The sequence below is a fragment of the Oryzias latipes genome, chromosome 16, assembly GCF_053564925.1.
Source record: "Oryzias latipes strain Hd-rR chromosome 16, Olatipes_Hd-rR_3.1".
In the NCBI taxonomy this organism is placed as follows: domain Eukaryota; kingdom Metazoa; phylum Chordata; class Actinopteri; order Beloniformes; family Adrianichthyidae; genus Oryzias; species Oryzias latipes.
The window spans coordinates 31,289,857-31,317,643 of NC_136252.1; the positions used below are offsets into that span (position 1 = coordinate 31,289,857).

The 27,787-nt window shown below is 39.8% G+C and overlaps 2 protein-coding genes across 6 annotated transcripts; one reads left to right on the forward strand and one right to left on the reverse strand.

Annotated features, from left to right (window-relative positions):
• The first annotated feature begins 1,066 nt into the window (after positions 1-1,066).
• Positions 1,067-19,798, forward strand: fli1rs (Fli-1 proto-oncogene, ETS transcription factor-related sequence). Of its 4 annotated transcripts, none has more exons than XM_011485766.3 (10): positions 1,067-1,233; positions 7,946-8,151; positions 9,595-9,761; positions 14,169-14,372; positions 15,664-15,738; positions 16,961-17,032; positions 17,117-17,179; positions 18,202-18,249; positions 18,491-18,577; positions 18,835-19,798. In XM_011485766.3, the coding sequence occupies exons 1-10, from the start codon at positions 1,216-1,218 to the stop codon at positions 19,353-19,355; spliced, it is 1,461 nt and encodes a 486-aa protein (XP_011484068.1). In that variant the 5' UTR covers positions 1,067-1,215; the 3' UTR covers positions 19,356-19,798. The 4 variants fall into 4 exon arrangements, with proteins under 4 accessions (XP_011484068.1, XP_004078404.1, XP_078788676.1 ...); XM_011485767.3 differs by lacking the exon at positions 1,067-1,233 and adding an exon at positions 1,430-1,748; XM_004078356.4 differs by lacking the exon at positions 18,491-18,577.
• A 3,342-nt stretch (positions 19,799-23,140) lies between these two features.
• zp3d.2 (zona pellucida glycoprotein 3d tandem duplicate 2) lies at positions 23,141-27,751 on the reverse strand. Of its 2 annotated transcripts, XM_004078358.5 has the most exons (8): positions 27,185-27,749; positions 25,846-25,961; positions 25,652-25,755; positions 24,826-25,000; positions 24,623-24,728; positions 24,143-24,231; positions 23,993-24,066; positions 23,141-23,624 (listed from the first exon to the last, which is right to left on the reverse strand). In XM_004078358.5, the coding sequence occupies exons 1-8, from the start codon at positions 27,677-27,679 to the stop codon at positions 23,269-23,271; spliced, it is 1,515 nt and encodes a 504-aa protein (XP_004078406.1). In that variant the 5' UTR covers positions 27,680-27,749; the 3' UTR covers positions 23,141-23,268. The 2 variants fall into 2 exon arrangements, with proteins under 2 accessions (XP_004078406.1, XP_011484070.1); XM_011485768.4 differs by lacking the exon at positions 24,143-24,231 and having other exon boundaries at positions 27,185-27,751.
• Between the last annotated feature and the right edge of the window lie 36 nt (positions 27,752-27,787).

Genomic DNA, 27,787 nt, shown 5'->3' on the forward strand with positions numbered 1-27,787 from the left:
GTCAGATAACAGATTAAAATGATTGTAAAAGGTTTTATTTACTTTCAGTGTGGTTTATTATTTTTAACATTTTTACATTACGTTTTTAAAAATTGTATTCCATACCAATATTGTTACGTTTATTATTGATAGTAAAAGCCAGGAGAACAAAGATGATAGTGCATCAAAGTCATATTTATAGAGAAATGTCATGTCTGACTTATATTTTTAGTTGAAGCATCTGCTGCAGCACGGGGGTCTTATTTGGCACAGGATGTATTTTATTTTGAAAGGAAATTGTATGTGCTGCTGTCAAACGTAAAAAAAGTAAAAGTTGTTATACATAAAAATATATAACTTTGTTTTAACTCAATTATTCTAACTACATTTGTGAAATAAGCGGCCAAATGGCTGCAAAAACAAAAAGTGTCTTTAAAGGGTGGTGGCTCTCTGTGTTTTAGTCTATAAGAAACGGCCCAAAGGGCTGCTGACACCTGCTGTTGACATTTTAACACCGCCCTTTCTAAGCTGTGAAGTTTCCCATTTTCTTTTTCTTGTGGTTATTTTGCGGCATTGCAGATACGCGTCAACTTTTTTTTTTATATATTTTATTTCTGCACAGCCAATCAGCGCTCTCTGTTGCAAAGTGGAGCCCAAAAAAGTGATTTGTCAGCATCAAATATTTCGTGACAGCCAGTCCACATGTTGCAACTTTAACAATAACAACAGCCCAGATCCTGGGAGGTCTGCAAGCTTTCGTTTTCAAGCTGCAAGTAAAAAAAGGGCCGTTTGCAAAGCAGTTCTTCCAGAAGTCACAAACGTCTGCTTTGTCTCTTTTGATGCTTTCCTTTTTTGGGTGTCCCTGAAGTCCCAGCAGACGCCTTTTTATGTGTATTCTTTCAGAATCCTGTCAAAAATATTCTTTGAGATTGTCAAAGGAGCGTTTCTGCGCGCGCAGGAAGCGATGGTTTCACGAAAAGCAGCTTCGAAAAAGTGACTTCACTTCCCAAATTGAAAAGTGTAAGAGAGAGAGAAAGAGAGAGAGTGGGGGGTGGAGGGGAGGAGGAGGGGGGGGGGGGGTGAAAAACTTGTCATCCGGTTATGGTCTGCGTGAGCTGAAAATTGTAAGTGCAATGGTTTGCGCCATAGCGCCTGCATGAATTGACGGGAGGTCAGAGGGCCGCACGTTGGGGAACAAATCGACTAAATGCCAGAGAGCGCGCGGCTGCTGCTGCCATGGACTGTCCGATAAAGGTAGGTGCAGGTTTGCTTTGTGCGCGGCGGCGGCGGCGGAGGTGACAGGCGGCCACCCACATCAGTCTGCTCAGTGAGAGAGTCAAGGCGGTGATGCGAGCTCCCCACTCTTTCCTTCTTGTACAAAATTTCCTCTTCCTTCCCGTTCGTGGTTGTATGTCGGCTCTATAATAACACAACTAACCACTACATCTTTACACACAGATAAAAACACTTAATGGTGGCCGGCGACGCGCGCTGAAGAGGAATTCCTGCATTTTTTGGCCTTTTGCTACTTTTTTCCGTCTCTTTTTTCGCCCAAACTTACATAGCTCATTCAGATTCTCAGATTAAACCCGGAGGGAAACGTTTAAACCTTAAATGACCACAGAACGAGTATTTTTTTTACATTTTAAATACCTTTTTTTTGTTTGCTCGTGGAGTATGGGTTGATAGAGCGGCGGGACTGATGCGCACCGAGCAGCTGTCGGCACGGCGCGGTGGTTTGGCGCGGAGCCGGAGGATCCACTCGACTGGTATTTCATTTTTCATGCAGTTCCACCTGAGCAGCTTCAAACCGACGCCGCTGTCACAGAATACTCGCAGAGCCGGGGCCTGAGCGGCGTAAAAACACCCAAATGTTTTTTTTATTTTGTTGCGCAAAGGGAGGGAAAAGTAAAGCAACTTCGCTCAAACAAGCCTCACTGAGTTTTTTGCGTTTCCAAACTGTTTTAAACACTAGTGTTCACATTAAAACAACATTTAAAACGAACTTAAATTGATTTTAAACTACGTTCGTCACGTTTGTGCAGAATTCCCGTCTTCTTGCAGATTTTCCGTAAAACCAAAACAAATTTAAAACGTATTGCTGCTGTTTGAGGAACTAATATTTACCTCATTTCTTGTTTTGAGTCTCAGACATGTTTATGTGCAATCATCACTTTGCGGAGTTGATAAAGAGCCAATTGGCATTCATTAGACTGGAGCTAAAACAAAGAAGTAGCAGGTTTATTTTCAGATATGTGATCACTTCACTTCGTTTGAACACAGCTGCATGCAGCATTCTTTGCGCGTTCTTATTCACATCATTATTCTGTTGGGCGCTTTCTGGAGATTGTGTTGTAGGTTATTTTAAGAGTAATTTATGGCTGCAAACGGGAGCACTTGTCAGGTGTTGTTATCTGCCTTCAGCAGGCTTCCTGTCTCAAACCTCAGACTTTCCGCACTCATTTCCGCTGCCCCCTCCCGCATAAAAAAGTAAAAAATGCAACAAAGACTCGCCCGAAGCGCATTGGACCCACCGAGGCCTCGCGCTGCGGGCCGCAGGGCGCGGGCCTCTGCGAAAAAGCGCGCGGCTGTTGGCGCAGCAGCGCGCGCAGCTGTGCAAAAATCAACCCGATCCGACTTTTACTTCTCCTTTCTTGTGCTTGACTCAGACCCGCGTGCTTGGAGGACTTTCCACAACTCTGCAGGCCTATACGCGTGCGCACATCAACCGCCATCTACTTCAACCTAAAGCGGGAGCTTATTAAAACCAACTTTGACCAAATTATAACATATAAATCGTTTTAGAATCTGTTATAAAGAACAGGTTTGTGCGTAATTTTAAGATACAAATTTAACCAAAGTAAGAAAATGTGAAATTTAGCCCTCAAGTCATGAAGGCCACATCAAGATGAAGGCCTTAAAGCCCTCGCATAATCAATATGATGTGCTGGTTTCAAAAAACAGAAATTCAAATCTCCTGCAGGTTGCAAAACCTCACAATGCTTCCAGCTACAGCAAAACCCGTCCTCCTTGACTTTTAGCTCTTAAATTCAACTTTAGCTACCGCCATATACTAAACTTTATACTAAACTCTTAAAAAATGGTTTTCAGACAGAACAAGGACAATTTTAAAAGAATGGGTGGAAAAAACAAAAGAAATGAAAGGAACAACAAAAAACGTAGCTCAGATTCTTGTTGCAGAATACTCTGTGCCATTGACATATTTCAAATGTATATAAAAAATCAATATTTTGGGTATAAATAAATTGCTTTTAGAAATATTTTAAAAAACGTTTTCGTTCAAAGATTTCAGATGTATTAAAAATCATAAACATTTTTGCATACAGGAGCAAAAAAAATGCAACCAAGTGATTATTTTGGTAACACTAACTATTCTAGAAAGGCTATAAAATGTAAACAAACAAAAAAACAAAACAGAAGATGTAAAGGAAAACCACGAACCAAAATCCTCTTATGATGAACTCAACAACAGCTGAAACTTAAACTTGATGTACAAGAGGAAGGAAGAACCAATCTTAACCTCAACATAAACAGAACTTGAAATTACCAAGACTAAGAAACCTAAATTAGAAAGGCACTAATTTTAACCCAGCCTCATAACACTGTATTCATAAATTCTGTGTGAGAGCTCAGAGAAACTGCTGTTGGAGTGGCTGTTGAATCAGATCTATTAGTTTGGTTTAGAACAGCTCTGCATGTTGCTCGTGGAGCCCACATGGCCGTCCACAGCAGCGAGCACACTCCAGCGTCTTTGGGGTCATGTTTTCTGAAAGTTGTTTTGTGTCACTGAGCAACGGCCTGAAACGCAGAGAGCAGGAAGTCAGTTGTGGCATCGGCGGTCTGGCCGCATTTTGGTATATTTGTATCAGTGTGCAGAGAAGACGGAGAAAGAGAAGATAAAGCTGTTCACTCTTGCAGCGCTGGCAAGGACAGAAAAGCAAGCAACTGCAAGTCACCACGATAATATCATTATGAGTTGGGAAAAATAGAGTTTGCTCTGCAGCATGTTCTGCAGGCGCTGCTGTCACCTGTTTCACTTTGACAGGAGAAAAGGTTCTGCTGTTAGAGGAAGACTCACAACAAGAACACACCTTCATCTGTCGCATGATCAAAAATGTCAAACACCACTGCTGCAAGACTGCAGACGAGGAGATTTTGACTCGTGGATTCTTTACTGTGGAGACATTTAGGAAGGTTTTTCAAGGTAACTTCTGCTTGTGGGTTAGGGTTGTTCTATGCATTTGGAGCTTAGAAAACTTTTTTAGGGGCTTCATTAAGCAGCAGAGTTCAAATGAAAGGTTCATTAGACATAAAACAGAGCAGTTTGAAAATCCGGGTGCAGATAACTCTAAAGCATAATGTGCATGCCTCTTCCAGTGGAGCAGCAGCAGTAGCAGCGTGCATCTCGAAAGTCTGCATCGCTGAGGAAACGCCAAACTCTGGGCCATGCATGAGGATGTTCTTGAGAACGTTCAGGCAAAGCTAAACAACAAAGGGCTAACAATGTGATGGCAGCACTTCAATCAAGTCTGCACGTCTATGTCTAATGGACCCATCCACCCCTCAAAAGCAGGTCTTTACAGTTTTCCAGCTTTTAAAATGACCCACATTCGTGCACTGTGCCCCCCTCCCCTTCACTGTTTCCTCTCCCCTGGCCTGTGCCAAAAGGTTCCTGTGCACATGGCGGACAGGTTTCCTGTAGGCCACTGAAAAAGCACAGCACTGACGCAGGAGGCCCAAAGACAATGCTCAGCTCCTCTAAACAAACACTGCTGGAGTGCAGTGCCATGCACGCGCGTGGTCTCGTGCACGCGGACAGCGGACACAACAGCAGGGCCCGCGTTTGGCCTCTCGAGTGCAAAATGTGCCATCTTGGTGTGGTTTTCAGGTCTCAGAGCTGAACACAGGAAGACAGAGTTAAATCTCAATTAGACTCCATTTTGAGCTAACCCCCTCCCTCTCTAAACCACCAATCCTAACGACAAAATTAAAGTGTGGTTAAGGTGCCGATGTTGGTTCAGATTAGACAGCCTTGCACCATTTCTGAGCACTTCATTTTCACTTCACTCGTTAGAGTTGTTGTTTCTTAACTTCCTGTGACTTCAGCTGTCCACGTTTTGGATCATCAGAAAGAAAAACTTTCCGTTTGGGGCAGAAGTTTTTAGAAGATCAACAGTCTGTGAGAGGGGAAAGAGCAGACAGACCCTGGGGGTATTTAGAGCAGAAAACATGCTTCGTAAGTCCAGGTTGTCTTTGTGAATGAAAGTTGGTTCTCAATTGACCGACCTGGTTAAAGTAAAGGCTAGAAAATGTTTAAAAATGTCTCAGTTTAAACGATAAAAGTGTGAGCTTGTATTTATTTAGGATGGGGACCATCCCTCATCATATGTTGCCATTTTAACACATGGAGGATGTAAAAGAACCATGTTAAGAGACTGGAAATGGCTAATGCTATTCTGAACCTCGCAAGCAAGAATGTAAAAAACTACAGACTGTTCAGATACAACAATAAAACCTAAAGATGCAAGTTCTGCTGGGAAAACCTGCGACCCTAAAAAAAACGTTAGACAGCAGCACCACAGATGTGTGTCACAAAGAACCTAACAGTTTTGCACACCAGCATGTCAGTCCAAAGTACATCTCTGACATGTTAGTGCCATGTTAGTGCCATATGAATCTCGTACTCTGGGGACCTCAGGGGCCGGCCTCCTGTTGATTCCCAGAGTCAGAACTAAAAAAGGGGAATCAGCGTTTCAATATTCTGCAGCCATTTTACATAAATTTAGCATGATCCCATTAGTTTATCACAAATCTTTCCTTCTAACGGCAACATTTGCATGTTGAGCTTGAAAACCCTTCAACCTGAGCAATCGCACAGATTTTGTGCAAACCAGACGCAAATCCCCAACCTGAACTGCATCATAAGGAGGAAACAATCCATATTTATTATTACCAATGATTCGAGTCTGACTGTAAAGAAACTGGCTTCTGGGAGGATTTTCAAATTATAACACATAGATAAGGGGAAATCCCACAACTTCCTGTTTGAAACAGCTTTAAAAGGAAAATGAACTGGCCAGTTCCCCATGCAACCACTAGGTGGCTTGCCAGCAAACATGAAGGAAAACTGCCCAACAGAACGAAAGTTGTTTTTTTTTTAGACTTCATATCTTAATTCCCAAATCTGTAAAGGAAGAATATTTATTTTAAGATGAATTTGCACAGAACCAGAGATGTGGTCTTCATGACTTGACTTCATGCTTGCTTCACAAGAATTTCATACTAATATTAACATCAACACAATATTATTTAGTTAATATTGCATTAAAAATGAAAGATGAAACAAAAAGGCAAAAGGAGTCACTTAAAGGGCAAAATTTGTCCTAAAGCCTTTTGAAATCACAGCAGAGCGAAGCTGCGTTCAACATATACTGTTGCCATTCACGCCCGTTTTTTTTTTTTGTTGTAACTTTTTTTTTCTGCCTCTAAAAATACATTTGCTGTAATTTTTGGATCTCTTTTCTATATATTAACACAAATTAGATGTTTTGTGTGGAGGCTTATAGCATTCAATTAAAAAAAAGGCTAACCTTTGCTCAAATTTTTGTTATTTTTCCATATTTTTTCAGTGTTTTCTGCTCAGTTTTTTTTTTTTTTTGGTACTACAAAAGCAAAGAACTCCAAACAGGCTGGGCATTAACCTCATCTGCTCATGAAAACTATAAGATGAGCTTCAATTAAAAGTTGAAAAGCCCAAATGTGTCCATTTCATAGACATGATCCGTTTAGTTCATGTGCTCCTCCCGATATCGCCAGTCTGTTTGTTCTTCTTAATTACGCATTTAAAACAAGTGTTTTTTTCACATACATTAAAAATTGTAAAGATTAACCAGTTTCAAAATGTATTTATTATTTATTTATTTAACACATGGAAAAAATACAATAAATATTACCAATTTTTAACATTCATATATTTTATATCACAAAAAATGTAAACAAACATAAGCAGTTTTTAAATTCAATTTTTTATTTATTACTTTTAAAACAAAAACAATTAGAAGATTACCAATTTTCTAAATTTATTTGCTTTTTTTGCTAAGACAAAAAAGCATTAGAACAAAGATTACTCATTTTTGAAATGTATTTTTAAATTATTTTAAAATTCGAACGAAGATTCCCCAAAAAAAAAAAAGTTTTTCAATTTTGAAACACGAAAAAATTAGAACAAAGACTGCCCGCTGTCCTTTTTCTTTTTAATTGATTCCAATAGGCTTTATTTTGGATTTCAGTGTTGTAACCTAACAATTCCAGTACATGAATCTTCACAGCTGCAGGTTTGATCAACAACACGAAAAGTCTTTTTGTTTTGCTTTCTGCAAAGAGATTATTTTGCAAGAGTTTATTTTGGTAAAGTCGGTTTAAAAAAACAAGTCAGAGGATCGAGGCAACTAGCTATTGTTTTCCTCTCGTGTTTTCCACCCATTTTGGTTAGAACTTGTTTAGGATAAAATTGGATAGACAAAAATAAAATGTAGTCTATTGTGTTGGATCTAACCTTTGACAGACGTGCACAACTCCTTATTTTTTTAATCTAACTTTTATCCTGTTATCTTCCAAATTGCATCAACTTAAATTGAGCAGCAGCCTCATCTGTTCTTCTGGACAAAAATGGAAAGAACAATAAATACAAATATCTGCGACTCCCAATGATAGCTTCTCTTTGTGTCCCACAAACATCGGTTTGTTTTAGTTCAAGTACTGTCTCTCCATTGTCACGGTTGTTTTTTTTTGTCGTAATTTATGCCTTTACCAACTTAAAAAGCAGCAGTTTTGTGCTCTGTAAGCTTTTGGCTCCGGACACATCCTCCCAGCTTAGGTCCACCAGAAATAACTTTTAGGGGTTTGTGACGCGGCGCCCCCTAACGCCTGCGTGTTTGTTGGACAGGAAGCGCTGTCTGTGATGAGTGAGGACCAGCCCATGTTTGATTCGTCGTACACAGCGGCCCCCGCCATGCATATGAAAACTGAAATGACTTCGCCTGGGGGTTTCAGCCAGACATCCAAACAGAGTCCAGAGCAAGCCGAGCCGGAATGGGCGGGGTCAACGCCACAAAACCCTGGGAAGAGAGGCGAACACGTCAATGGGACCAGGTGAGTCAGGGCTGGGGGGTCACGCAGGTGGGTGGGCAAGATTCCTGGACAATCTGACTCAGTCCGCGTCGACTCCCTGGGTTTTCCGAGAGCCTAAAAATATTTGTTTATTGTTCCAGGTTGGTATCCATTGTTCATTACCAATGACTGCTTTACCAGAACCCAGAAGCTTCACGATCCAGAAACAAAGAGGACATAAGCTGTTGACATTAAAGCAGATTTGGACTAACAGAATGTTGTTTATCAATTTAAAATAAAATCTAACAATTGAGTAAAAAAATTGGTTTTATATCAAACTCACTTTGGGAATTCTGATAGTTTACTCATCCCAACTGAGGCCTGTAGAGTCTGTGCAGAAATGCTCAGGATTTTTTCCATCTCCAGTTGTTTGTAGTGATTTATAGCTTAAGAAAACTGCTTCTTTTTATCTGAGAACATGGCCATGTCCCTCCTGGCCCTTTGTTAAGACCCCTTCTGAATGAAAACTGATAGAACTCATTCACATTCTCATTCACTTTTAGTCCAGATATGTAAAACATCCCTACGCTTTCCTGCATCTTCTTCTCTTCCAAATTAAAGTTTTAACTCATTCGGATCAAAACAAAAGTCAATGTAGATAGAAAACAACGTCTTATAGTGATTTATAGAATTTTTGGCTCTAGTCATGTCCCGACATAATGTGTAGAAAAAAGTTTTTTATCATTAAACGGAAAAAAAGACCACACTGAACGATATATGAGGATGAAATACATATGTCTAATAAAATGATAGAGTTAAAAATGTATATTTCATATTATTTGACAACGCAGTTATTCTGATTCAACCATTGACTGTTTGAGAACTGAACTGAGTGACCCCCAAACATGAAGTGTCCCCTGGTTCCAAAAGGCCGGAATCTTATATAGAAATAAACCGCTATTAATCAGTCATTCTATTCGTTAGAATAACCACTCTTGCTCTGGTACCTTTTTTTTAACATGTTCGTGCAAATCCTTTTTTTTCCATGATACTTTCTGTAGTGCCAGTTATTTAATTTATAAACTGGCCTATCAGATGCTTCAATAAAAGTAGGTGGAGCCAGCTGGCCTCCAACACTCGAAACGTTTGACAGATTTTGTGTAGCCCGTTTTCCAGTGGTAGCGACGTGGGCTTTATTTCCTTGGAGCCGAAAGTAACGGCTCGACCGCCATGTTAGCCTGGTACTACCGTCACCACCCTGTTAGCATTGTGGTGTTGGTACTGTCAAAAAGTGGCACCTGAATTGATTTGGTTGGAGGCAGAAGTAACAAGTTTATATTGGAGATGTCACACTCACTTGTTCTCTGATACAATCAATGGATGCGACTGAAGGTGGAAACCAACATTTATAGGCAAACCAGAATGTTTTAATGGTTCAGCTTCTGCATTGACCAAAGCAAACTGGACCCTCCGCTTCTGTTCCAGCCGTGAGTCCCCCGTGGACTGCAGCGTCACCAAACGCTCCCGACATGTGAGTGACGAAGAAGCGCCAATGCTGTATCAGTCCTCCTACCAGGAGCCCCGCGTCAGCCCCCAAACCACCACCCCGCCCAGCAGCGCCACAGAGGAGAAGAGGGTTATCGTTCCAGCAGGTGAGCCTTCACACGAGCCTCTGCCACGCACACACCGTCACAAGACTCCTTCCTGCTGGTTGGCAAACAAGCTAGCTTGTGCAACAGTCCTAAGTGAAGCAGGCACGGCCTTAGTGTGTCACGCTCTTCCTCAAACTGATGAGCAGTCCCCATTCAACCATCGGGCTGCAGAACAAAAGCTTTCTGGCTTTAAGTGTCAGCATGACATCAGGGGGCTTGAAGGAACTTTTTCAAAAGTGTGGTTTCTGAAGTGCAAATTTAGGACTCACGATGGGGCAGATGTGTAATGTCCACGCTTATATTTTTGATCTTCTTACTTCCCTTTCAATATTTTAATGAGAAAAACAAAGTAGTTATTTCCTGAAATGTTAATCTATTTTCAGGAAAGCTCATAAAGAACAAGAGAGAAGAGTCGTGCTATTTATATTTTCTAAAATTATCTAAACAACTGCAAAGCAGTAATCATAACTCATGAGGGTCATTTCTGTGCTTCAAAAATAAGCAATAGCCTAAGTGACACACATTGATGTTTTTTCCAAAATGGTTTATTGTCAGCGTCTTAAGCTTTGTGTTTTCTCTGAGTGATCTCGCTCCCATTCTCAACATTTTTATGGCCCACTTCGGAGCAGATATTTAAAGCCCTGGAGATCGGTAGATGAACCAACGCTTCAGGACAGCGTAAACGAGATGACGTATAAAGTTATATACCATGATTTTCTTGTGACAGTTGGTGAAATTCAATCCTTTCGGATCCTGCGTGATCAACAGGTTTCATGAGAAAAACAGAAGCGTGTAAGAGGAACGTCAACTGAGCCATGAGGTCCAAGATTGTGTAACGTCACGCAGTAAAGAGAGAAAGCTCTGATGTTAAAGCCACGGTTCCACAGGATTTCATAAAAGAAAAGAAGCCTTGTGACATAAATTTTGCAAATGTTTTCTTCATGATCTCATGGCTGCATCCAAGATGAACATCCACAGGTTTAGCATCAGTCATTTGATGGAGAGGTTGAGTGCTCATGCAGCTCTGTAGGGTCCGACAATAGCTAGCCTGAATGGGTCATAAGCTATTTGGCCGATTAAACAGCTGACAAGTCAATCAGAGGCTCTCATTTCTGTGTCGACCAGACATTGTATCCACTTTCAGCTTCAGTCTAAAAATATTCTGGCAGAATTTGTCTGATGACAGCAAAAGAAAAAGACCAAATACTGCTGGTCTGTATTGACTTTCCTGCTAATCAGTGGCTGCGCTATCAATAGAACTCAACTATACTCTCCATATTGCTAACACACGCAGGTGTGTTTTTATTTTGAAAGGGACTCAATGAAATGATCAGGAATCAGGAAGTCTTTACAAAACGTTAACTGTTGATTGGAGTCATTAGATTTTTAACTTCCCAGAAATCTCTGCACACGCCATCGTGTCAGCACCTGAAAGGTATGAGATCAGTCCAGGAATTAACCTTTTAGGTCATTAAAGACCCACCCCAATTAAAATGGTATTGCTAGTGTTTTTTGATGATGGAGAACATATTTACAGAGAATTCAGCTCAAAAGTGCATTGGAGTATTTCTTAATTCAAATTGTTGCCAATCAGAAGCAGACAGGAAAAAAAAGAGCTTATTTGTGATGTAAAAAATATGCTGGATGGGCCACAAGCTCCCTGCTCCGCTCCATTCTGATGCAACCACTAGTAGGCGACTAGATCCATGCAAGTTGTTTTCCTCATCTGAGCTACTCAAAACTGTACGGGTGGATAGATCTCGCCATTTTTGTTGCGCCTCTAACGTTAGGTTGGGGGGTCTGAGGGGCTGTCAACTAGTGGGAGAGAGTGTAAACGGAGAGCTCTCAGGAACGGGGAGGGGAAAGGGGTCAGTGGTTTGCTAGACAGCAGGAGAGTTGGTTAACAAAAGGATGATGGGAAATGAAAGCAGTCTGACTCCATGGCAACAATCCGGCCCACATCTCAGAGACAAATTTCTGATGAACCACTTCCACTCTGCAGAAACTGTCTCAGAAAACTACACAGGTTTTTGGGCTGAAAATGGCTTAGTCATATTTGTTAGACCACTTGGAACTCTTTGGAAATACCACAAAAGATAATCAGAATGGAACTTTAAAACCTTTAAAATCATGTAATAGGGTGTCAACCTTCCAATTCTCACATTACACAATCAGAACTGCAAACTTTCCTTTACTGACAACCTTGCATCAAGTTAGAGTCCGTCCATCATTATCAAGCTGACTGTGTGCACGCGCACAGAGATAACTCTAGTTGCCAAGGAAAATAAAAGGGAAGATTTTATTTTGACAAAACACAAACCCATATCTACAGCCACAGAATAATGTTACAGCTAATAAAGACTTAATGGAAGTTACCATTTTGAAACAAAAGGAAAACTTTTAACATAAAGTTCTGCTGTGTCCTAAATATCTTCAAATATAACTTTGACCATCTTCTTAAGTATTATGCAGCCCTGCAGAAGAAACATCTCAATATCTGAAAATAAATGTGATAACTTCACATCTTGGCCTATTTGTAAAAAATCTGCATGTCCAGCATTGACGTGGGTTGAGTTTCATGTTCACAACACAGCGGTGTTTTTGCTGAAAACCACAGAAGACTTTCAGCAAAGTAAGATAACAGAGGCATTAGAAGTCGAGTTGGAGATGTCGGTTTGTTTCCGCTGATCTCAGCTTAGAGGTATTAAAAGAATTTATTATCCATTATATTTGAAATAAAAACAAACTAGCCTAATTTCCTGCATGCACTCTGTTCTCACGCTGGTCTGTCCTTAGAGGGTCAGTAGACGAGTAGTTGTAGATTTTAGGCAGACGATGATGTTAATGCACAAGAAAAAAAAAAATCCCATTTGAATTGAGTCAGTGCTTGGACTAAAGTGTGCGGGAATTGGATCAGAACATCCAGGGCTGACTTGGAACAATCAGTGCTTGAGGGTGTGGTCTCCAGCGCCCGACATGACGTTCACAGCACCCCCTCATTGTTTACTCCAGGAAAAGCCTGGATTCCTAAGATTAATGCTTTCTGAAAGGAATTCCAAAGCAAAATGCTGGAAGCCGTGGCGAAGTAAAAAATTTTCTTCATCTTTGATCTGTTCCATAAAGGAAAATTCAACATTTAGTTTATTTAATGATTTTGTCATTAATGTACTTGCATAAAAATGACTATTTGTTGAGCTCTTTTAGATCCAACAAAGTCTGGTAAAACAAAAAATCTTTTGGTTTCATTTTATTTGAGTATGAGAAATTTGTTGAACTGGCTGCTAAAATGAGGTTATGCAATCTTAAGAGAACAATAACAGGACTTTGTACTTTTGGCTTCATAATTATTTAGAAAAAAACAAACAAAAAGGGGATTCAGGTGCCATCGATCCACGTTCAGCAGGAGCCTTATTCTCTGGTTTGAAAAGAAAAACTCTGTCACAGCGACGTGATAGAGAAGCTTTGGTCCACTTTAGTTCCATGTTAATGTGCTTCCTTAAATGCTTTTTACATGATTGGACCATTTAAAATCTAAAATGAAAATAAACATTTATATTAAACGAAATGAAATTTTCTAAGAAGCTATTTCCAGTGTCATAAGAGCATATCTTTTATCAAATGGCCTTAAAAGTTCAAAAAGCCACCTTGATGTGGTACAAATGCTTCTTGATTTAAGTGAGTGGTTTTACTAAAACTACTAATTTACAATCAGCATCAAGATCTCAAATGTCCTCGTTTCCTGTCTGATTTATTTTATTTCCTGTCATTCCCCTCTTGGTTTCTCTATATGACTATCCTTCCTTTAAACCCAACCCATCTTTGGAATAGGATTACGTTTGCATACTCACTACATTAGGACAAAAATGCTAAAAAAAAAAGACATTTAAAGCTGCATGTCTTGCTTTTTACTTATTCAGTCTCGTGACTGAAAACAACCGATCTGTGTAAAAAATGCACCTGTATTTAAAAATTTAGATTCAAATGATTTGCAGATAAGTATAAACAAAATTTGACAGACGTTTAAAAAACAGGAAACAAAATAAAAAAAACACTTTCAGAAACCACTCCAATGAAAATGGTGTTTTTTTGTGTTTCCAAGAAAATCTGGATTTTAAACTGTTTCTGAGTAATCCATTCAAATTGTGGTGAATCATGAGTATACAAAAATGGCGTTTGAAAAAGTCTGTTGCACAAACGACAGGCCACAAACTCCCTGCACTTAAAGTTAAAGTCCCACTAGTTCTCACACAATTAGGTGTGTGAAACTTCTCCACAAATAGCCAATCCTCTGGGGGAGTAGTGAGCTGCTTTTACACTTTTACAATGGATCAAAAGATGATTGGAGAGGGGACTTTAAAGATAATGTGATGACAGTTTTTCCCCCCCCCCTTTCTCCTGTGATTGCAGATCCTGAGGTGTGGACCCAGTTCCATGTGCGGCAGTGGCTGGACTGGGCCATCAAAGAATATGTCCTGGAAGAGGTGGACGTCATGCTCTTCCAAGCTGTGGATGGCAAAGCTCTGTGCAAGATGACCAAGGACGACATGATGAGGCTCACGTCCGCCTACAACGCAGACATCCTGCTTTCACACCTCAATTACCTCCGGCAGAGTAAGGCCTTTTGTGTCCTGAGAGAGTTTTTTTTGCCTCGCCTCTTCATCCCTGCAGACTTTTAAGGCCAACTTTCCTAAAGCGCCTATACCATGCTATTTTAAAGCGTTATATAGTTAACAATATAAAAGTTTATGATGATAGATTACCTTTGTCACAGAAAAGAATGATGTTTTTTAAATGGAAATGAGTAATTTTCGCGGGTACTTTTCGTACCCGGAAGTGAAACGACTCGATCTCTTAGGCAGCGGTTTCGCTCTGTGCGGGTGCTGCCCTTTGCAGCGTGTCTGCTTCTCACCCACAAAAACAAACAAACATCTGAACTTTTGCAAAGATGGATGTGCATATTGTGCATAACAGAGGAAAGACTTTTTGCCAAAGACTGCAAGCTTAGCAGAGAAAGTGGGTGCGTGTGTTAGCCTGGGGGCAGAGCTGGCAGCACAGATTATTCTTGGAAGGGGCTGTTCCTCACTAATCTATGTCACAATGTCACGTAGATACGTTTTTGTAGATATGGTTGGTCCTTAGAGCGCAGGTTTTTACAGGAATACTCAGAAATGCGTGAACGGATCAAAATAACGCTTTGGGGTTTCTTTTTGTGAGGATTGAATATTCTAATACACTTAAAAGCTCAAAACATTGATTTTGCATTGTATAGAACCTTTAAAAACCTAACTAAATATTGAATTAGATTAAAATAAAACAGGATCCCTCTGGATTATTTTTTAATCATCCTTTTATAATGACTGCATCTCAAAGAAAACAAACCAGCAGCATTTGGTCTTTTTCTTTTGCTGTCATCAGACAAATTCTACCAGAATATTTTTAGATTCAGATGGAAAATCTGAAACTGAATCAAAGTTCTGACCTCATCCTGACTGAAATGTTATTGGACCTAAAAGTACGAGCTAGAACCCAGAATTTTCACAGAACCGAATCCCTGCTGTGCAGAAGAAAGACTGACACTCACAGATGGGTCTTAGATTCTGTAGATTAAATTAAGTTTTCTACTTTATTTCTGATTTATTTCAAAACCATTCATGTGTTTTTCCAACACCAAAAACATGGATCTTTTAGTTTGTTTTACTTATGATTAAAAGTCATCTACAATCATATGTTTGGTTGTGTTACACATTAAAGAGTAATGATCAATAATCACTTTATGACATTTTAAGTTGGTTGATTTTTAAAATTAGTTTTCCCCTAAAAAAGATTATAGAGACAGAAAAGCCCATTTTGTTCATGCAATTTAATTCCAGCTAAGGATTTTCCTTCCTCTATTTTGCTGCAGGTAGCCCCACCTTCTCATACTCCACGACTCCGACCAACACGCCCCCCCCACAACCCAGACTACAGGTGAAAGCAGGTGAGACTCCCTCCAAACACCTAAAACAGTTCATAAAAAACACAAAAAAAATCTGCTTCTTGTTAAAAATTAAAGAAAGGTGACTTGACTGATGTAACACTAGAGTTTTCTCTCAGCTGCAACAACAAAGCTGGAGCTCTTTTGGGTGTAGCTTTTTTTTAAAACCTAAAATACAAAGTGGTTTAAATAAAAAAATTTCTATTTTTGACTATTAAATTGTAGTTTCCAGTAAAGATTATAGTTTTAGCCTGGGGTGAATTAATCTACCTGCTAATCTGCTGCCAAAACAGCAACATGGAAGCTAAAGAAATTACACAACAAATGTGTGGTTCAAGTCTTAAAAATAGTTTTTTGCCGTTCTGTCTGTTTGCAAGCCATACCGATAAACATCACAACAGTTACCCCAAATGTATGAAAAAGTCATTTTAGTCGGCAGCTTTGTCTGAGCCTCAAAGATCCTTCTGCTCTGCGATTCAGAAGGAAAAGCCGTTTTTTTCCTGCGTTACATTGATCTAACAGTTGTGGTTGCTCGTCAGGTTAGGATTTCACACGCAAAAATGTAAAGAGAAACACAAACTCGTGAAGCGTTTAGCCGCCACAACAGATGGGAACTTGCCTGTAACGTCACAGTTCAACATGTCCTGGAAATTTCTCGCAATTTCACTGAAAATGCCTAAACCCTAAAGTTGCCCCAATGTTGACAAAGAAAAAAAAATACTTATCTTACAAATAAAACAACTGTCAAACTTGGAATAAATGGCATTAGGGTTGGCATGCTGATCCCAGGTTTGCTGCACAAGCACCAAAAGTTCAGTGTCACTGAAAAGCTACTTGGTTGATTTAAGGTTACAACAGTAACACATTTCAGAATCACATTTCATGGTTTCGAAAGACCAAAAACGCTCAAAACCAACCTCTGTTGACAAAACTGAGATGAGTCCCAAACTCAACAGCCAGTTTCAGACAGGAAACAGCTGGACCGACAAAGGAAGCGGGGGGCACGGGTCTTTCTCTGGGGACACAGTTTACAATTCTGCTGCCTGAACCAAACAATGCTCACCCAAGAAACCCTGTGGGTCACCCCCAGCCCTACAAGTCCAGTGTTCGTCTCCGTTTACTTCCTTCCTATGATAGCTGATCCCTGTCGCTGTCCACTTCAAAGAGGCTTTGTGCTCATCACCGACTTGTCTCATTGTGTTGTTTTTTTACTTTTTTTTTGCAGAGAGTGGCTTCGATGAAATCAGTCGCAGGAACAGCTGGCCAACCAACAGCATGACTCCTCCAGTTCCCAAAGGTACAAACAACAACCACAAAAAACACCATGGATTTCATTTTACTGCTTACAAACACATCCACACTGTTATTGACTGAATTCCAGGTTCTTCAATGGAGCACCAACACAACACCAGAGTTACAGAGCCTGCACCAAGAATCGTGCCAGGTACGAGGTTCACCTTTCCACATGTTCAAACAAATTTAAGTCAATTTAAAGCAAACAAAGTACAACATGAAACAGGGCTGCACGATATGAGAAAAACTTGCGATATTAGTGGTAAATTTTGCGATGGAGACATAACTTGCAATACATGAACAAATAGCAAAACAACTAAATACATCATTTCCTTTTCCCTGCACCAGTTTAACCCAAATAAGAGTCAACATACCTTAAATTATACTCCAAATGATCCTCGCCTAGATAGGAGGCGAGCATATAACATCAAAGGGCTCCATCCGATTGATCTACAAAGTGAAGTGTCCATCTGATTGGTCAAATGCAAAGGGATTTATTTGATTCATTAAATACTTCAAGCTGCCATTAGATTGTTTTAGCACATTTAAGGTGACCATTTATCGCAATTTTCGACGTCTTTTACGATATTCATATAGCACAGCTTGATATCACGATAACAGCAGAGTTTTGATTTATTGTGCAGGCATAACAACAAAGAACTGCAAGTTCTTAGTGCGCAGATCTGTTTATTAATGCTACAGACAACCCGTCAGACTGTGTCAGAGAGAAACAATTTCTTTTTAACTTTTGACTCACAAATCAAACAATTCTTTTGATATGAAAAAGGCTTTCTGAATAAATAATCACATTGGCAGTATCTAGAGCCAGAATCTGATGTCACAGCAAGTTTGTATATGTTCCGTTTCCATTTTTGCAATTTTTTGGAAAGTTTCTTTAAAAAACCTGTATCTTAGTTTGCCTAAATTCGAGGTTTAGGTCGCAAAATGCTATGACAAACCTTTTCATTTCTGTGTTTTCCTGCCACACCATCATCAAAAGTGATATAACATTTACAACAAATCACTTTATGTTGATTTTTAGTCAGTGGGAAATTCTGGGTACCAAATAATTCCTTTAAAAAAATCTAATATTTACAAACGATAAAAAAAGCTTGAAAGCAATAAGACTAGAAACTCAATGAGTGGAAATGTCTTGCTTTTTCTTCTCAACAGACCCGTATCAGACATTAGGGCCCATCAGCAGCCGGCTGGCCAATCCAGGTAAGAATTTCAACTTCAATGGAAACAGTCAAAGTTCCAAATGAGGCCTTTACACTGTCTGCTTTGGCTCAGTGACAGAAAACTAAGCAAAGGGCAGGCAAAGCGAGCACCAACTCTTCAAAGTGGACTAAAACATCCAGTAGCATTTGTTGTGTCAGCAGAGTTGCATCACGCTCAAGCTGACATGAAATCTGGCTTCCCTTGCACCAAAGTGACTGTTTGCCCTGCTGTTTCCTCACAGAAAGCCAAGCTCTCAGCTCCTCCAAGAGCCGAACAGGCAAACAAAGCCCTTTCAAGCTCCCCGACCCCGGGGCTCACAGGCCTGTGGGTAGGTTTCTGCCCCAAACTCTGTCTCCTTCTCCAAGCCACAGTGAAAAGGTCACATTTGACAGAAAACAAAGTATCTGACCTAGAAGATTAGTTTGTGTTTTAAAGCCATAAAGGCCTCATCATTACAAATAAAATGTCCAATTAGTTTGAGTGGCTTTAGTTTTATACAAAAGATGAAAGAAGTTCTGTAACTTTTCTTTTTACCGTTGATGTCAGTCAACACCTGATCAGTTAATTCCTAACATCATCTTCCAGGATCGGGGCAGATTCAGCTGTGGCAATTCCTGCTGGAGCTTCTTTCTGACAACAACAACGCCAGCTTCATAACCTGGGAGGGCACCAACGGGGAGTTCAAGATGACTGATCCGGACGAGGTGGCCAAACGCTGGGGAGAGCGAAAGAGCAAGCCCAACATGAACTATGACAAGCTCAGTCGCGCTCTTCGCTACTACTACGACAAAAACATCATGACCAAGGTTCATGGCAAGCGCTACGCCTACAAGTTTGACTTCCAAGGCATATCACAGGCGCGCCAGAACAGCGCAGCGGAGGGTGGGATTGTGAAGTATCAAACTGAGATGTCTTATGTCCAGCCCTACCACAGCCACCAGCCCAAAATGAACTTCATGGGCGCCCATCCCGGCTCCATGCCCGTCTCCCCCGGTAACTTTTTCGGCCCTCCCTCAACGTACTGGAACTCACCCAATAACCCCATCTATCCTGGCTCAGCCATGTCCAGACACCCTACTCACTCTCACCTGAGCTCATACTACTGAGGACAGCGAATGTCGCACCTGAACAGAATACAGGAGAGAACCCAAGTGTGCTCCACGCAGGTGGCACCTGAGCTGAACCCTGTCTGCAAAGAGGGCGATATGACGCTACGGTCAGTTTTGTACAAATGCATTATTCCATTGTCTTCTGCACATTCCTTCCTACAAATGGATAACGTGTGAGGCTTGGAGTCCTCCAAGAGTTCAAGGAAGACACCAGACTGTATCACTGATTATTCTCTTGAGATTTTGGTCATGTGCATTTTATTAGTAGCACCTGCTGTCAATGTCACAGCTGTGAGAGTAGCAATGTTAATTTGTAACTATTCCTTCTGCCATCACATTTCAAAAAATGCCATCACATTTACGAGGCTGAATTTTTGTAAACAAATTGTACAGAATGGTTTTCATGTAACAATAAACATTTATACGTTATGTAACCCTAACCATGACGTTTTTGTTATTTCGTTACATCACACAACAGTGTTAGTGTCTGAAGTCCCGTTTCGATCATCTTTTGATTTATGGTAAAAGCGTTCCTATGTCTATTAATTATGAAATTTTTAGCCAAAATCGAAAAATCCACGTTTGTTTTCTAAGAGTTCCTGCAGAGCAGCAGGAGTTCCTTTAAATTTACCTCTGAGTTGTGGGCGGGATTGTTCTGGCGGATTAAGACAGCCTACATTTCCCCATCGTCCACTCCCTCCTGCTACCATGCTATGGAAGCATTTGTGTCTCATAAATCAAAATAAGTCATTCATTTTCACAATAAAGCTGCGTTCTTTGACTCAAAAATTAAATAAAAAATAAAATTCAGTCCGCCAAACGGCTTCTTCTTCTTCCTCAACACCTCTCATTCTGTCTCTTAAGGAAAATGATCAAGAAAATAGTATTTGACATTTTATTTAAAATAAATTCTCTAGTATATGTGTAGCTTTATCTAATTTGACAATTAAAAGGTATTAACAGAAATGCTTTTTCATTTTTCAAAATGTAACTGCATCAATTTACTCAAAAGTAAAATTATTAATCCATCCATCCATCTTCCTCCGGCTTTTGATTTTGATCCACAAAATTATTTTCTACTTCAAAACTTCTCATTCTGTCACATAATTAAAGCAATAATGCAAAGAGGGGATTGCATTTTCGTTTACAGATCCACCGTCATTTTTCATTTTATTTTGAGTCCACAAACGCAACTTTATCGTGAAAATGAAAAAGCATTTCGGGTATTGACTTTTATTTTGAATTATGAGACACAAATGATCCATACCTTACAGCCCCTCAAATGCCCATTCTAACATTACAAGTGCGACAAAAACGGCGACCAATGTCCAAGCTATTCAGCAGTACAAGTTTGATCCGGATTCCAGCTCATACGAAGAAACACGATGTACATGGATGTAGTCGGCTACAAACAGATGCTTCAGAATGTGGAGCTGGGAGCTTTTAGTTTGCTATATTAGCTTTTCTGTCACATTTACAAACTTTTTCCAACTGATTTTTTTCCTTTGCTTCTGATCCACAAGGATTTGAATAAAGAAACACTCATCAATCCCATTTTAAGATTTATCTAATTTATATTTGTCCGTCATCATGAGACAGTTGCTTCAAGAAAATGCTAAAAACACAATTTTCTTTGGAGTGGGTATTTAAGAGTTAAAAACAATCTCAACCAAACACTGCAGCCACAATAGTATGCAGTTCATCTTTATTGACAAAAAAAATGTTTACTCAAAGATGCAGATGTGTATAAGTGTAATTATGTCTTGCTTTATGTTTACTAGCTAATAGTTTTACTTATATGATTATACATTAACAATAAATATAGTTTATAAGTCAAATTCAGGGTTTGCTGTGTTTCCAAATTTAAAAAAACCCAGAGGATTCCCTGGAGTTTTTTTTTTTTTTACAATTCTGTCTCACAGTTGAAGAGCATCAATGAAGAACATTACAGGGCCCTCCCAGTGTGAGAACTTCAAAGAGTTGGTGACTGAGGAACACTCCCCCCTAGTGTTTATTGTGTTGGTATTGAATTTATGATCACGATCATGTAGCCTTAAAATAATCATGGTATAATCTGGGTGTGCATGCTCATCGTTAAATTGATTTTAAAAGATGATTGCACGTCTCATTGTTGGTACACTGAAAAGGAGCAGGAAAGATCCAAGAACGGGACATGGCCGGAGGTTTAACGGTGCAGAGGGTGCAGAAAAGCAAATGTTTTTCTTTTACAAAGAGTCAGTCAACTGAGAGCACGTTCAGCAAACCAGTTATTGCTTTTGACTTCCTTTGTCAATAGATTGACATAGATTGACATATTTTCAGTCGCTCTGCCCCTCAGCTATGGAATTCTCTTCCTCCAGATTTACGTAATACCGACACACTGCCACTATTCAAATCCAAACTCAAGACCCATCTCTTCAAACAATCATACAGTAAATCCATTCAGTTAACGCAACCTAAATTGTCTGTCTGTTTTTCTATTCTATAATTTTTTTTTTTTCTTTATGTATCTATCTTAAATTTTTTTTATTATATCTTTATGTTTACTCATGTTTTACTCTGATAATTTCTTATTGACGTTTTATTTTGTTTTTCTTATTTTAACCTTGTACAGCGACCTTGGGTGACCTGAAAGGCGCTTGAAATAAAATTTATTATTATTATTATTATTATTTTCTACTCTAAAAAGTTAAAATAACTTTAGAAATTATTTCCAAAGATTAAATGCTTAAAGTTTCAAAACAAACAAAACATTTTTCGCAGTCAGATAAACAGGAACGAGACTAATTGTACATGAGTTTGTTAAGCTGCGTAAATATTCAAGCAACCTCTGGTAACCCAAAGGATCACATGATCCAGCTGTTGTGTTTAAAACAATCTTTAAATATAATTTATTTTCTTTAAATCCCACATCATGGACAACACAAAGATTTACTGGAGCCACAAACAAAAAAAACAAAGTAGTAAAACAAAAATCTTTAATTTCAGTCTATTTCATTCAAAATTCTGTTTATCGTAAGGCGCATCCTTAATTTTCCACATAAAACTAGAAGTGAACCAGCAAATGTGGGACCAGCTAAATGTAAAACATAAACAGAAATATTGTTTGTGCACAAATGCATGAATTTGTTTTAATAATGCTCTCTCTGATCAATTTCTCTTAGGCGTTCATTTCATTAGCAAACGACAGCCTGGGGGCCATACGCAGCCTGCCAAACTGGAATAAATTATATTGATAACCCCTTTTATTATTATATTTTCTGGTGTGTCTCTATAGATGGTAATCTACAAATAAACAGACCTTTGTTTAGTTGGAGAAAGTTACTCTGCATTCATGTGGTGTTGGAAGATTTCTTATTTGTTTTGATTTGTTAATGTGCGTTTTTTGAGTCAAACTGTCATTTTTCCGATCATTCCAACGTCACATAAATGCAACATTTCTCTAATCTGCTTTTTTCCTTGAGGGACAACAGGTAAATTGGCACAATTAGCACTAAAATGAGAACATAAGCCACAGTTTTGAAATAAAAAAACTCCAAAATGTTGCATTTTAAAATATATAAATGTATTTTCAACCAAAGTTCAAGCTTTTTTTTGTCCAGATTCCATAGTATTTCTTTCTCTTATGAGATGGATTACCCAAACACACCACTGATGTGCTCCTGGTCCAGCCCATCTGTCAAACTTTAGAACCATATGTGTCCCACAAGTCAAAAAGCTGAACTTGGATCAGAACTTTGAGGTATTTGGAAAAAATAAAAGAAGCGGACAGCAGTGACAAATTCTGAATAATCCAACTTTGCATTTAATTAAATCGACACAGGTTCAATCATACCCTTGAAATACTCAACTGAATGTTTTTTGCTAACAGAAAATAAAAGTTTAGTAGACATTCTTTGCATAAACATATTTAAGCAGGAACTGGTTCGTCAAAACGGAAGATTTCTTCAAAGATTCGGTGGGGTTCTGTGATCTTTTCCTCCTCCACAACAGCAGATCCTTTCACATGCTTCTTCTCAGCTTCATCAAACCACGACACCCCTCCATCCCCGAACGACCAGTCCAGCCCCCTCCGCAGCTGCTCCACCTTACCCATCAGCATTTCTGCCGGTTCTGCAGGCCACGACCTCCAGCTCTGCTCACCCGGCTCCAGCCGTGGTGCTTCTGTTGTCAGAGGACTGTCCGGTACGCTCTTCCTCTTCATGGAGGAAACCCCTTTCCCTTTGGACTCTATGCTCCAAGGTCTGCTGCTCATAACTTGCATTTCTGTGGAGAAATAAAAGATCCTTTGTTGTGTTTTTTGATTGTTTTTGCTAATAAATTCGGTATCAATAAAGTTATGGAGTTATGGTTTTACAATTCAGTTTCAGATGAAGAAAAAAATCCTCTTTAAAACATTGTAAAAGAGAAATCATCAGAAGTGAAGAGTTTAGTCATGAGCTGTTCAGGTGTCATGGCATTTTGCTTAATATCATGTGTGCTTTCGACCACCTCCATTTTTGTGCGACATACTTCTCTCCATTCGGTTTTTCAGGCTGACTCCAAACTCATCTTTTCCGCTTTAAACCCTCTAATTCCCACCATCACACTGACACCATGACACCTTCTCCAGCAACAGAGAAAGACAAACTGACCTGTTGGTGCTGTGGAGCTGCAGATGGAGTCGCAGCAGTCGCACACTGAATCCGGTCCAAATAACTCCACCCACCTGAGAACAACACCAATGAACAGCCTGTTCGTTTTTTTCCCCCCTGGACAAAAATGTTTAAGCAGGAAGCGCAGACTTTCTGTCTTTTGTGTTGTAGCTGCAGGACTTGGCTGATGGTGTGGGAGCTGAATCTTCCACAGAAACGATGCAGTGCATGTAGAGCGGCTGCAGAAAAGTGAAGCAGATGTTTTTACAGCTGTTGCAGGTTTTTAAGGACCCACTCTGATCATCTTGTGATCCATTTTCAATATGATTATGCTGTTTTGGGCCAAAGTTGAAAAACCTACGTCGCTTTTTAGAACATTGTTTCTGGGTGGGACTGTTACCACGAAGCAAACAGCGTTTTTTTTGTCTGCTTCTGATTCACAACCATTTAAATAAACAAATCCTCAAAAATCAAATTTTGAGCTTAATTTTCTTAAAAGTCCTCCATCATGAGAAAAATGCCACCAGAACCTGTTAGAAATACTTAAAGCACAATTTTCACCAGAGCGGGTCTTTAATCAGGATATGAGAAGCAGAGAAAGCTTTGGTACCAAGTAAAACTGTTGCTGACCTGTCCTGTCATCCCTTTGAATGAGGATGAATCCACAGAGAACCTGACAGCATCGTCATTGTGCTTGATGAATCTGGAGCGGCCGGTTCTCTTCTCAACCATGCAGCTTTATAGTCAGGAAAACAGAGGAACAGATCTTTTTACGTACAAAATCAACATAGTGTGCTGCTTTTCATCTTTTAAAAGGAGCAAAAATTACTAACCCATAGTTTTTCATGATCGGAAACTGAGGGGTGGCGGTGTGCGACTGGTCTCGAGATATGTAACAAGTGTGGACGTAGAGTCTTTCGTGTTGGGACAAAGTCGACACCTTCGCCTCAAAGTGTAAGGAATCCCCGATCACAAAGTGATCTGACGGGGAAAATTTTTCCCACTCAGCTGAAACATGGACAGAAATTTTTTAAAAGGAGAATGTGCAGGTTTACTCTATCTATCTATCTATCTATATTTATACATACATACATACATGTGTGTGTGCAAAAAAATAAATATGATTTTTAGATTGATTTTTACATATAGGGAATTTTTATACTTTAATTCATATCTTCCATTTACATTTCTAAGTCTTTACTTTTATGATGTACTGTATTTTGTCCTTTTTATTTTGTATGTAGTTTACAGCAATCTATCCATCTTTCCATCCATCGCCAAAAAAAGAAGTAATACATATAGGAAAATTGCAATTTGCTGCTTTTTAATATCATTTTTGGCCCTTGAAGACACTCAGTAATACATTATTCTTTATGCTGCTGCTTATTTTGTTGTCAAACAAGTAAAACAAGGGCTTGTGTTCTTCCAGTTGTGTTGCAATTGTGTTTCCTTTATCAGGTTGGAGTTTACTTTTTTTTTTTACAATTCTTATTTTTTAAGGTGTTGTTCAAACTGTCTTGCTACCTTTAAACAACACAAAGAAATGATCATTTTCCAAGATAATCATTTCTTAAAAGTTCACAGCAGTCAGGGATGTCAGCGAGTTCATCCACTTACTGTGCTTAAATTCAAACTGCAGAAATGGTTCAGAGGTCTTACCGTTTCGTGCCGTCAGCGTGACTTTGGCTATGTTCTTTCTTTGATTGGAAACTTCATGGATCTGCACCGTTGGTGTGTGGCCAACTTTGTACGTATGAATGTACCTAAACAGTGATGATTAAAACTCTACATTACAAGAAATAAAACAGCATTTTGTGAAGAAGGCTTTGCAGGAAGGTCAGCAGTCCTCTCACCTACTGAAGTAACATGCAACAGGCAGGCTGAAGGGTAAAGCTCGTCTGATTGGTCCTCTGGGCTTCGGTGGGTTATAATGCAGCACATTAAAGTACACCATCCGGTTATCAATTGTCTGCAAATAATAAATACTCAGTTTCTGTCCAACAGAGATAATGTTTTCACTGCATTCCAAAGAGATAACTGTGATGTGGATTGAATTAACAGTGAGATAAACGTTAAGGTTTTGAGCAGAACTGTATCGATTTAAGCTTTCTGTTCAACTTAAATTTAATCAGGAAAAAACAACACCGTACTGCCGAACATGACATGTTCAAATGTCAGCTGGACTCCATCTAAAGCTGTTGCTGCTGTTTTCTTATGCAGCGAAGGAGATATGTCCTTGTTTTTTCATTCTTGTTGAGTGACAGGCTGGATTTTAGGAGAATATTCATTTTTAGCACCAATAATGTGAAAGACAGATTCAGAAATCTTTGTTTGCTGGGATGTAACAAACTTACTGAAAAATACATCAACATTAGAAAGAGTAAGGACAAAAAAAAAAAAAAGAGCTAAAATCCTGATCAAGGATACGCTTGACCTGAATGCCATCTCTTAAATTCCCACTGCGATCATCTTTGGATCTTTTTTCAAAGCGTTTCCAGTGGTCTTATATTTATGATGATTTCTTTAGCCAAAAAAAAAAAAAAAAACCATGCCATTTCTATGACAGTTTCTGCAGATTGGCAGTACCACAACCTTGCTCCCCCCCCCCCCCCCCTTGTCATTACCTATAGCTGAGAGCTCTTTGTTTACACTCTCTACCTCTAGCTTACAGCCCCTCATACCCCCAACCTAACATCAAGCTTGCAACAGAAATGGAGAGAAATATTGGAGCTATCCACCCGTACAGTTTTAAGCAGATGCCTGTGGAGGGATTTATGCGCCATTGTTCCAAGCGCAACACTGCTTTTAGCGTAAAGCCTACAAAAATGTTATGTGCTCAAAAAATTATTTTGCACTCAGAACAGAAGAATGCCCTTGAAACAGGTAACAAATTAGCTCTTTTTTCAAATGCATTCTTTTCATCTGCTTCTGATTTACACCGATTTTAATAAAGAAATACTCAGAAATGCCATTTAAGCTCATTTATCTTTATATACACATGTCCTCCATCATCAGAAAAATGCCATAAGAACATAAGTAAGGGAATCCGTGATAACAGCTATGTTTCAAGATGAAAAAAAAAAATGTCAATTTTCTAAACCAATAGAACTTCTCAAGTCTGTAGATACCGGTACGTGTAATGCAGAATAAGTTCGGTTCCACTGGACCTCCAAGCGCGTCTGCGGGACTTACCGTGCGTTTGGTTCCACACATGCTAAGGTCGTAGTCAAAGTAAAGGTGAGTCTCCGTGGACCGACTGACTCGACACGTCCCCAGCCTGAGCAGAGAATCCGGCTCCTCGGAACCGATGATGCTCCGGTCCACCTGCAGCTGCATCCTGCTCTGCGCGCACGACGTGCGCACGGTCACCGCCGAGGCGCTGCGAGGACTGATGTCGGGCCAAACCGGGAGCAGGAGCTCACGCACGGGCTCGGAGACTGCCCCCTGCCCGTTGCCTCTGGGTGGGGAGGGTTGGTCCTGATGAGAGTCCGTAAACATTGGAACACCGTGAAGCCTGGGCTGCGGCGGAGGAGGCGGTTTGTCCCGAAAAACTCTCCTCAGCGCTTCTATTACGAGGTCGGTTTGATTGAAAGCCTTGACGGCGCGCGGTCCGCCGCCGGTGCAGGACAGCAGCAGGTAAACCGAAACGAGCAGGTAAAGCATGTTTAGACAAACGACACGAACCATAACGAACGGTCAGGTTTAATTAAGAACACCTGTAGAGTGGGCGGGGTCTGCTTTTAATCACAGGCGTGTTTGAGATGGCTGGATCGTCTACAAGACCAGGCGGGGAAA